Raw genomic sequence first — 12,496 nt, forward strand, 5'->3', positions numbered from 1 at the left:
CAGGTCCTGGAACTAAATTCCCCTCTCACTCTCCAGTAAGACTTGCTCCTGGCATTGTCCAATGACTTGCCGATCCAAAGAGAACCTGTCACTTACCATAAAGGCGCATTCAGACATTCATATAAAATCCATCAGAGATAGGACCGCAATGCGCGGACTGGCTGGAGATTCTTCTGACCGGAGCGGGACAGGAACATATATTTCTATGAAGCCGACATGCTCAGGATGGGAGACCCACCAACCAGTCTGTGCGTTGCAGTCTGATCTCCAACAGATTTATATATAGATGTCTGAATGAACCCTAAATGTCATTTTTTTATCTCTTGTAAATGCCGCAGTTCTCCGTTATCTGACATTGCTTATATTCTGTTCCTGCGCCCCATTTCTGAGATATTCCCCCTATTATTGAAAACCTCAAAAAGAGGAAAAAAATCCTCCAAAAAAAATCAGGAAAAAACCAGACAGGCCTAAATGCATCTGCACTAATATAGGGTGCAGCGGACCAAGTAAAATGGCAGCTGCACAGGTGTAATAATACCAAATGAGTCAGCCAGCCTACAATCAGGGATTGGCCTTACATGTATTGATATGTTTTTGTGCACTTTTTATTTTTTCCAGGGTGCAGTTGGGCCCAAATAGTTCTGCAAACTGTGGCCTCTGTTCACACTGGATGCATTCTAGTTGGCACTGGGCAGCCCCCTATATGGTGTTACTAAGAGGCTGTGAACCAGAAGCCCTGCATTCCCTGTGTGAACACTGCCACATGCGAATTATTTTTCTACACTTGTGTACTACATGGCCAATCCCTGATTGTAGGCTGGCTGACTCATTTGGTATTATTGCACCTGTGCAGCTGCCATTTTACTTGGTCCGCTGCACCCTGTATTAGTGCAGATGCATTTAGGCCTGTCTATATTCCCCCCTTCTTCCAGTATTCAAAAGTAGTATTTTTATCTAACTGGGTGTGGTCCTTAAGACTGACATCCTTTAGTGAGACAAGAACCTGCCCCCACATCCTGTAAACTGATAAGAGTATTTCTGTTACTAGAAACACATTACACTTGCCAACATATTTTTTTTTTACCCTTTTGGCTAGGTTTTTTCCTTATGCCTACATGTGGTTGGACCAACAGAAAGAAAAGACCAGCCCTCACTTCCTGTAAAGAGACAAAGATCCGCATTCACTTCCTGGAAAGAGACAGACCCACCCTCACTTCCTGGAAAGAGACAAAGACCCGCATTCACTTCCTGTAAAGAGACAAAGATCCGCATTCACTTCCAGGAAAGAGACAAAGATCCGAATTCACTTCCTGTAAAGAGACAAAGATTAGCCCCCACTTCCTGTAAAGAGACAAAAACCCGCATTCACTTCCTGGAAAGAGACAAACATCTGCATTCACTTCCTGTAAAGAGACAGACCCGCCATCACTTCCTGTAAAGAGACAAAGACCAGCCCCCACTTCCTGTAAAGAGACAAAGACCCACCCCCACTTCCTGTAAAGAAACAAAGACCCGCCCCCACTTCCTGTAAAGAGACAGACCCGCCCTCACTTCCTGTAAAGAGACAAGGACCCGCATTCACTTCCTGGAAAGAGACAAAGACCAGCCCTCACTTCCTGTAAAGAGACAGACCCGCATTCACTTCCTGGAAAGAGACAAAGATCCACATTCACATCCTGTAAAGAGACAGACCCGCCATCACTTCCTGTAAAGAGACAAAGACCAGCCCCCACTTCCTGTAACGAGACAAAGACCCACCCTCACTTCCTGTAAAGAGACAGACCCGCCCTCACTTCCTGTAAAGAGACAAATACCCACCCTCACTTCCTGTAAAGAGACAAAGACCCGCCCTCACTTCCTGTAAAGAGACAGACCCGCCCTCACTTCCTGTAAAGAAACAAAGACCCGCCCTCACTTTCGTTAAAGCGATAAAGACTCGCATTCACTTCCTGTAAAGAGACAGACCCGCCCTCATGTCCTGTTAAGAGACAAAAACCGGCCTACACTTCCTTTAAAAAGACAAAGACTCACCCCCACTTACTGTAATTTGGGTCAGTACTTCTGTTGCTAGAAATGGATTACACTTGCCAACAGGCAGTGAGCAGGATACATTAAGTAGTCGGCACTTTTGAATGATTTTTGTTGGGGTTAAGACAACATGGCTTCCAAATAAAATGACTTGCTGCTTGTCAAGTTGTCTGACCGTACAGAACACTGTGTCTAGGCCCTTGTACACATTTGACTATAGTTCAACAAACCGATTCTGGCCAGAATGGCATCTAATGTGGATGGGAGCTTCCTGGCAAATAATATCGGGGGAGGTAAGGATTGGGTAACTTGAATTTAAGCCTTTGTTCTGCAGGTAAATAAGCTGCTCACAGATGAGTCTGGCATTGGCTAGCTCGCCTCTCCCCATAGGAAACACATGAATGCACAGCATGGCTTTAATGTGTATGGATGGGAGGGGTTGGAAATGGTAACTGTTGGGAGAATACCACATAACGTGTGTGGGCACCATACGGCCCGCAGCCGCTCCAGCAGTGGAAGCCACTTTTTTTTTTATAAGCTCATATTACACTCATCCACTGACAGATATTACTGATCCATACCTGTTTTTATCAATAATAATGGCCGGTCCATCAATTGTGTGGTCACAGGATAGGTCCTCCAGAAGATACACACTGGTGTCCATGTATCCTTCTTCAAAATAGCATTTAGTGACCTGCGAGGAGGTTACAGATGAAAAAAGTAGAAATAAAGTGTCAGATTAAGAACAGAGAAGACGATTGCAATAAAAAAAAAAGACATCATTGGTTTGGGGGATGTGTGTCCATTGGGCGAGTGGAGTGGGCAAGGTGTGTGCGCAGATGTCCAGTGTGGATGTGGTAGGTTGTCTTCAGTTCGAGTGGCATGTGAGTGTGAAGTGTGGCCAGCAAACAAGTGGCAGAAGTGTGATATGTGATCAGAAGAGAGTTTTCTTCAACAGGTAGGTGGAGTGTGTCCAGCTGTTGATTGGCACGTGAGGGTAAAATGTGCCATGCGGGCGGGATGTGTCTGTGTTGGGTGGTGTGTGCACAATTATTCAATGGTTGAGTGGGACACGGGGGTCCAGTAATTGCACTGCATAGAAATTCACTGGCATGGGATTATTGGGTATATTGCATGTGTGTGACATGTATCTAGCGGATAGGTGACGTGTGTGTGACATGTATCTAGCGGATAGGTGACGTGTGTGTGACATGTATCTAGCGGATAGGTGACGTGTGTGTGACATGTATCTAGCGGATAGGTGACGTGTGTGTGACATGTATCTAGCGGATAGGCGACGTGTGTGTGACATGTATCTAGCGGATAGGCGACGTGTGTGTGACATGTATCTAGCGGATAGGTGACGTGTGTGTGTGACATGTATCTAGCGGATAGGTGACGTGTGTGTGACATGTATCTAGCGGATAGGTGACGTGTGTGTGACATGTATCTAGCGGATAGGTGACGTGTGTGTGTGACATGTATCTAGCGGATAGGTGACGTGTGTGTGTGACACATTTTGTATCTAGCGGATAGGTGACGTGTGTGTGTGACATGTATTTAACAGATAGGTGACGTGTGTGTGTGACATGTACCTAGCGGATAGATGACGTGTGTGTGACATGTGTCTAGCGGATAGGTGACGTGTGTGTGACATGTATCTAGCGGATAGGTGACGTGTGTGTGACATGTATCTAGCGGATAGGTGACGTGTGTGTGACATGTATCTAGCGGATAGATGACGTGTGTGTGTGACATGTATCTAGCGGATAGGTGACGTGTGTGTGTGACATGTATCTAGCGGATAGGTGACGTGTGTGTGTGACATGTATCTAGCGGATAGGTGACGTGTGTGTGTGACATGTATCTAGCGGATAGGTGACGTGTGTGTGACATGTATCTAGCGGATAGGTGACGTGTGTGTGTGACATGTATCTAGCGGATAGATGACGTGTGTGTGACATGTATCTAGCGGATAGGTGACGTGTGTGTGACATGTATCTAGCGGATAGATGACGTGTGTGTGACATGTATCTAGCGGATAGGTGACGTGTGTGTGTGTGTGAGACATGTATCTAGCGGATAGGTGACGTGTGTGTGTGACATGCATCTAGCGGATAGATGACGTGTGTGTGTGACATGTATCTAGCGGATAGGTGACGTGTGTGTGTGACATGTATCTAGCGGATAGGTGACGTGTGTGTGTGACATGTATCTAGCGGATAGGTGACGTGTGTGTGTGACATGTATCTAGCGGATAGGTGACGTGTGTGTGTGACATGTATCTAGCGGATAGGTGACGTGTGTGTGACATGTATCTAGCGGATAGGTGACGTGTGTGTGTGTGACATGCATCTAGCGGATAGGTGACGTGTGTGTGACATGTATCTAGCGGATAGGTGACGTGTGTGTGTGACATGTATCTAGCGGATAGGTGACGTGTGTGTGTGACATGTATCTAGCGGATAGATGACGTGTGTGTGTGTGACATGTATCTAGCGGATAGGTGACGTGTGTGTGACATGTATCTAGCGGATAGGTGACGTGTGTGTGTGACATGTATCTAGCGGATAGGTGACGTGTGTGTCTGTGTGTGACATGCATCTAGCGGATAGATGACGTGTGTGTGTGACATGTATCTAGCGGATAGGTGACGTGTGTGTGTGACATGTATCTAGCGGATAGGTGACGTGTGTGTGTGACATGTATCTAGCGGATAGGTGACGGGTGTGTGTGTGTGACATGCATCTAGCGGATAGGTGACGTGTGTGTGTGACATGTATCTAGCGGATAGGTGACGGGTGTGTGTGTGTGACATGCATCTAGCGGATAGGTGACGTGTGTGTGTGTGACATGTATCTAGCGGATAGGTGACGTGTGTGTGACACATTGTATCTAGCGGATAGGTGACGTGTGTGTGACATGTATCTAGCGGATAGGTGACGTGTGTGTGTGTGTGACATGTATCTAGCGGATAGGTGACGTGTGTGTGTGATACATTGTATCTAGCGGATAGGTGACGTGTGTGTGTGACATGTATCTAGCGGATAGGTGACGTGTGTGTGTGACACATTTTGTATCTAGCGGAAAGGTGACGTGTGTGTGACATGTATCTAGCGGATAGGTGACGTGTGTGTGTGACATGTATCTAGCGGATAGGTGACGTGTGTGTGTGTGTGACATGTATCTAGCGGATAGGTGACGTGTGTGTGACATGTCTCTAGCGGATAGGTGACGTGTGTGTCTGTGTGTGACATGCATCTAGCGGATAGATGACGTGTGTGTGTGACATGTATCTAGCGGATAGGTGACGTGTGTGTGTGACATGTATCTAGCGGATAGGTGACGTGTGTGTGACATGTATCTAGCGGATAGGTGACGTGTGTGTGTGTGTGACATTGTATCTAGCGGATAGGTGACGTGTGTGTGTGATACATTGTATCTAGCGGATAGGTGACGTGTGTGTGTGACATGTATCTAGCGGATAGGTGACGTGTGTGTGTGACACATTTTGTATCTAGCGGAAAGGTGACGTGTGTGTGACATGTATCTAGCGGATAGGTGACGTGTGTGTGTGACATGTATCTAGCGGATAGGTGACGTGTGTGTGTGACATGTATCTAGCGGATAGGTGACGTGTGTGTGTGTGTGACATGTATCTAGCGGATAGGTGACGTGTGTGACATGTCTCTAGCGGATAGGTGACGTGTGTGTCTGTGTGTGACATGCATCTAGCGGATAGATGACGTGTGTGTGTGACATGTATCTAGCGGATAGGTGACGTGTGTGTGTGACATGTATCTAGCGGATAGGTGACGTGTGTGTGTGACATGTATCTAGCGGATAGGTGACGGGTGTGTGTGTGTGACATGCATCTAGCGGATAGGTGACGTGTGTGTGTGACATGTATCTAGCGGATAGGTGACGTGTGTGTGACACATATTGTATCTAGCGGATAGGTGACGTGTGTGTGACATGTATCTAGCGGATAGGTGACGTGTGTGTGTGTGTGACATGTATCTAGCGGATAGGTGACGTGTGTGTGTGACACATTGTATCTAGCGGATAGGTGACGTGTGTGTGACATGTATCTAGCGGATAGGTGACGTGTGTGTGTGACACATTTTGTATCTAGCGGAAAGGTGACGTGTGTGTGACATGTATCTAGCGGATAGGTGACGTGTGTGTGTGACATGTATCTAGCGGATAGGTGACGTGTGTGTGTGTGTGACATGTATCTAGCGGATAGGTGACGTGTGTGTGACATGTCTCTAGCGGATAGGTGACGTGTGTGACATGTATCTAGCGGATAGGTGACGTGTGTGACATGTATCTAGCGGATAGGTGACGTGTGTGTGTGACATGTATCTAGCGGATAGGTGACGTGTGTGACATGTCTCTAGCGGATAGGTGACGTGTGTGACATGTATCTAGCGGATAGGTGACGTGTGTGTGACACATATTGTATCTAGCGGATAGGTGACGTGTGTGTGACATGTATCTAGCGGATAGGTGACGTGTGTGTGTGTGACACATTGTATCTAGCGGATAGGTGACGTGTGTGTGACATGTATCTAGCGGATAGGTGACGTGTGTGTGACATGTATCTAGCGGATAGGTGACGTGTGTGTGTGACATGTATCTAGCGGATAGGTGACGTGTGTGTGTGACATGTATCTAGCGGATAGGTGACGTGTGTGTGACATGCATCTAGCGGATAGATGACGTGTGTGTGTGACATGTATCTAGCGGATAGGTGACGTGTGTGTGACATGTATCTAGCGGATAGGTGACGTGTGTGTGTGACATGTATCTAGCGGATAGGTGACGTGTGTGTCTGTGTGTGACATGCATCTAGCGGATAGATGACGTGTGTGTGTGACATGTATCTAGCGGATAGGTGACGTGTGTGTGTGTGACACATTTTGTATCTAGCGGATAGGTGACGTGTGTGTGTGACATGTATCTAGCGGATAGGTGACGTGTGTGTGACATGTATCTAGCGGATAGGTGACGTGTGTGTGTGACATGTATCTAGCGGATAGGTGACGTGTGTGTGACACATATTGTATCTAGCGGATAGGTGACGTGTGTGTGTGACACATTTTGTATCTAGCGGATAGGTGACGTGTGTGTGTGACATGTATCTAGCGGATAGGTGACGTGTGTGTGTGACACATTTTGTATCTAGCGGATAGGTGACGTGTGTGTGTGACATGTATCTAGCGGATAGGTGACGTGTGTGTGTGACACATATTGTATCTAGCGGATAGGTGACGTGTGTGTGACATGTATCTAGCGGATAGGTGACGTGTGTGTGTGACACATTTTGTATCTAGCAGATAGGTGACGTGTGTGTGACATGTATCTAGCGGATAGGTGACGTGTGTGTGACATGTATCTAGCGGATAGGTGACGTGTGTGTGTGACATGTATCTAGCGGATAGGTGACGTGTGTGTGTGTATGACATGTATCTAGCGGATAGGTGACGTGTGTGTGTGACATACTGTATCTAGCGGATAGGTGACGTGTGTGTGACATGTATCTAGCGGATAGGTGACGTGTGTGTGTGACACATTTTGTATCTAGCGGATAGGTGACGTGTGTGTGACATGTATCTAGCGGATAGGTGACGTGTGTGTGTGACATGTCTCTAGCGGATAGGTGACGTGTGTGACATGTATCTAGCGGATAGGTGACGTGTGTGTGTGTGACATGTCTCTAGCGGATAGGTGACGTTTGTGACATGTATCTAGCGGATAGGTGACGTGTGTGTGACATGTATCTAGCGGATAGGTGACGTGTGTGTGACATGTATCTAGCGGATAGGTGACGTGTGTGTGACATGTATCTAGCGGATAGGTGACGTGTGTGTGACATGTATCTAGCGGATAGGTGACGTGTGTGTGACATGTATCTAGCGGATAGGTGACGTGTGTTTGACATGTATCTAGCGGATAGGTGACGTGTGTGTGACATGTATCTAGCGGATAGGTGATGTGTGTGTGTGACATGTATCTAGCGGATAGGTGACGTGTGTGTGTGTGACATGTATCTAGCGGATAGGTGACGTGTGTGTGTGACATGTATCTAGCGGATAGGTGACGTGTGTGTGTGTATGACATGTATCTAGCGGATAGGTGACGTGTGTGTGTGACATACTGTATCTAGCGGATAGGTGACGTGTGTGTGACATGTATCTAGCGGATAGGTGACGTGTGTGTGTGACACATTTTGTATCTAGCGGATAGGTGACGTGTGTGTGACATGTATCTAGCGGATAGGTGACGTGTGTGTGTGACATGTCTCTAGCGGATAGGTGACGTGTGTGACATGTATCTAGCGGATAGGTGACGTGTGTGTGTGTGACATGTCTCTAGCGGATAGGTGACGTTTGTGACATGTATCTAGCGGATAGGTGACGTGTGTGTGACATGTATCTAGCGGATAGGTGACGTGTGTGACATGTATCTAGCGGATAGGTGACGTGTGTGTGACATGTATCTAGCGGATAGGTGACGTGTGTGTGACATGTATCTAGCGGATAGGTGACGTGTGTTTGACATGTATCTAGCGGATAGGTGACGTGTGTGTGACATGTATCTAGCGGATAGGTGACATGTGTGTGACATGTATCTAGCGGATAGGTGACATGTGTGTGACATGTATCTAGCGGATAGGTGACGTGTGTGTGTGTGACATGTATCTAGCGGATAGGTGACATGTGTGTGACATGTATCTAGCGGATAGGTGACGTGTGTGTGTGACATGTATCTAGCGAATAGGTGACGTGTGTGTGTGACATGTATCTAGCGGATAGGTGACGTGTGTGTGACATGTATCTAGCGGATAGGTGACGTGTGTGTGACATGTATCTAGCGGATAGGTGACGTGTGTGTGACATGTATCTAGCGGATAGGTGACGTGTGTGTGACATGTATCTAGCGGATAGGTGACGTGTGTTTGACATGTATCTAGCGGATAGGTGACGTGTGTGTGACATGTATCTAGCGGATAGGTGATGTGTGTGTGTGACATGTATCTAGCGGATAGGTGACGTGTGTGTGTGTGACATGTATCTAGCGGATAGGTGACGTGTGTGTGTGACACATATTGTATCTAGCGGATAGGTGACGTGTGTGTGACATGTATCTAGCGGATAGGTGACGTGTGTGTGACACATTGTATCTAGCGGATAGATGACGTGTGTGTGTGACATGTATCTAGCGGATAGGTGACATGTGTGTGACATGTATCTAGCGGATAGGTGACGTGTGTGTGTGTGACATGTATCTAGCGGATAGGTGACGTGTGTGTGTGACATGTATCTAGCGGATAGGTGACGTGTGTGTGTGACATGTATCTAGCGAATAGGTGACGTGTGTGTGTGACATGTATCTAGCAGATAGGTGACGTGTGTGTGACACGTATCTAGCGGATAGGTGACGTGTGTGTGTGACATGTATCTAGCAGATAGGTGACGTGTGTGTGACATGTATCTAGCGGATAGGTGATGTGTGTGTGTGACATGTATCTAGCGGATAGGTGACGTGTGTGTGTGTGACATGTATCTAGCGGATAGGTGACGTGTGTGTGTGTGACATGTATCTAGCGGATAGGTGATGTGTGTGTGTGACATGTATCTAGCGGATAGGTGACGTGTGTGTGTGTGACATGTATCTAGCGGATAGGTGACGTGTGTGTGTGACACATATTGTATCTAGCGGATAGGTGACGTGTGTGACATGTATCTAGCGGATAGGTGACGTGTGTGTGACACATTGTATCTAGCGGATAGATGACGTGTGTGTGTGACATGTATCTAGCGGATAGGTGACGTGTGTGTGTGACATGTATCTAGCGGATAGGTGACATGTGTGTGTGTGACATGTATCTAGCGGATAGGTGACATGTGTGTGACATGTATCTAGCAGATAGGTGACGTGTGTGTGTGACATGTATCTAGCGAATAGGTGACGTGTGTGTGTGACATGTATCTAGCAGATAGGTGACGTGTGTGTGACACGTATCTAGCGGATAGGTGACGTGTGTGTGTGACATGTATCTAGCAGATAGGTGACGTGTGTGTGACATGTATCTAGCGGATAGATGACGTGTGTGTGTGTGACATGCATCTAGCGGATACGTGACGTGTGTGTGACATGTATCTAGCGGATAGGTGACGTGTGTGTGTGTGACATGCATCTAGCGGATAGGTGACGTGTGTGTGTGACATGTCTCTAGCGGATAGGTGACGTGTGTGTGACATGTATCTAGCGGATAGGTGACGTGTGTGTGTGACATGTATCTAGCGGATAGGTGACGTGTGTGTGACATGCATCTAGCGGATAGGTGACGTGTGTGTGTGACATGTATCTAGCGGATAGGTGACGTGTGTGTGACATGTACCTAGCGGATAGGTGACGTGTGTGTGACATGTATCTAGCGGATAGGTGACGTGTGTGTGACATGCATCTAGCGGATAGATGACGTGTGTGTGTGACATGTATCTAGCGGATAGGTGACGTGTGTGTGACATGCATCTAGCGGATAGGTGACGTGTGTGTGACATGTCTCTAGCGGATAGGTGACGTGTGTGTGACATGTACCTAGCGGATAGGTGACGTGTGTGTGACATGTACCTAGCGGATAGATGACGTGTGTGTGTGACATGTATCTAGCGGATAGGTGACGTGTGTGTGACATGTACCTAGCGGATAGGTGACGTGTGTGTGTGACATGCATCTAGCGGATAGATGACGTGTGTGTGTGACATGTATCTAGCGGATAGGTGACGTGTGTGTGACATGTACCTAGCGGATAGGTGACGTGTGTGTGTGACATGTATCTAGCGGATAGGTGATGTGTGTGTGACATGTACCTAGCGGATAGGTGACGTGTGTGTTACAATCTAAAGTCATGAATGTGTACTGAGCGTATCTCTGCCAAGTTAATCACAAGGTGAATCAGACAAGCGACCATTCACTTCTAATTAGCCTCCAAGTCTTTGTGGTTTTTGGAAATAAGGCAAGGGGGTATATATTGTGGAAAAAGGGCACATACACCGAGGGGAGAGGGCGTAGACTTTGAGGTAAGAGGACACAGGAATGGAGGATCGGTTGCTCATACGTTGAGAAGAGTGGGAGCATACACTAAGCGGAAGGGGGCACATACATTGAGGGGAGAGGGCACATACAGTGCCTTGCAAAAGTATTCGGCCCCCTGGAACTTTTCAACCTTTTCCCACATATCATGCTTCAAAGATACCAAATGTAAATTTTTGGTGAAGAATCAACAATCCATTTTCCCATCAATTTTAACCATCTTCTCTGTCCCTGCTGAAGAAAAACAGGCCCAAACCATGATGCTGCCACCACCATGTTTGACAGTGGGGATGGTGTGTTCAGGGTGATGAGCTGTGTTGCCTTTACGCCAAACATATTGTTTGGTATTGTTGCCAAAAAGTTCGATTTTGGTTTCATCTGACCAGAGCATCTTCTTCCACATGTTTGGTGTCTCCCAGGTGGCTTGTTGCAAACTTTAAACGACACTTTTTATGGATATCTTTGAGAAATGGCTTTCTTCTTGCCACTCTTCCATAAAGGCCAGATTTGTGCAGTGTACGACTGATTGTTGTCCTGTGGACAGACTGTCCCACCTCAGCTGTAGATCTCTGCAGTTCATCCAGAGTGATCATGGGCCTCTTGGCTGCATCTCTGATCAGTCTTCTCCTTGTTTGAGATGAAAGTTTAGAGGGACGGCCGGGTCTTGGTAGATTTGCAGTGGTATGATACTCCTTCCATTTCAATATGATTGCTTGCACAGTGCTCCTTGGAATGTTTAAAGTTTTGGAAATCATTTTGTATCCAAATCCGGCTTTAACCTTCTCCACAACAGTATCACGGTCCTGCCTGTTGTGTTCCTTGGTCTTCATGATGCTCTCTGTGCTTCAAACAGAACCCTGAGACTATCACAGAGCAGGTGCATTTATACGGAGACTTGATTACACACAGGTGGATTATATTTATCATCATTAGTCACTTAGGACAACATTGGATCATTCAGAGATCCACAATGAACTTCTGGAGTGAGTTTGCTGCACTGAAAGTAAAGGGGCTGAATAATATTGCACGCCCCACTTTTCAGTTTTTGCATTTCCACAAAAATTTAAAATAACTAATAAATTTCGTTCAACTTCACAATTGTGTCCCACTTGTTGTTGATTCTTCACCAAATATTTACATTTGGTATCTTTATGTTTGAAGCATGATGTGTGGGAAGAGGTTGAAAAGTTCCAGGGGGCCGAATACTTTCACAAAGCACTGTACACCGAGGGGAGAGGGCACGTGCCCCGAGGGGAGAGGGCACGTGCCCCGAGGGGAGAGGGCACGTGCCCCGAGGGGAGAGGGCACGTGCCCCGAGGAGAGAGGGCACGTGCCCCGAGGAGAGAGGGCACGTGCCCCGAGG

General features: G+C 47.1%; 1 protein-coding gene across 4 annotated transcripts in view; it reads right to left on the bottom strand.

Moving 5' to 3' along the window:
• Positions 1-12,496, bottom strand: part of OPLAH (5-oxoprolinase, ATP-hydrolysing) — a 93,513-nt gene that overhangs the window by 35,791 nt on the left and 45,226 nt on the right. For all 4 annotated transcript variants that reach the window (XM_073555058.1, XM_073555056.1, XM_073555057.1 and 1 more), the window contains one exon: positions 2,610-2,722. In XM_073555058.1, coding sequence (XP_073411159.1) covers positions 2,610-2,722 — 113 coding nt within the window. The remainder of the gene's footprint in view (positions 1-2,609; positions 2,723-12,496) is intronic.

The sequence above is a fragment of the Dendrobates tinctorius genome, unplaced genomic scaffold (genome assembly GCF_039654945.1).
Source record: "Dendrobates tinctorius isolate UK_male_01 unplaced genomic scaffold, ASM3965494v1 ptg000215l, whole genome shotgun sequence".
Classification (NCBI taxonomy): domain Eukaryota; kingdom Metazoa; phylum Chordata; class Amphibia; order Anura; family Dendrobatidae; genus Dendrobates; species Dendrobates tinctorius.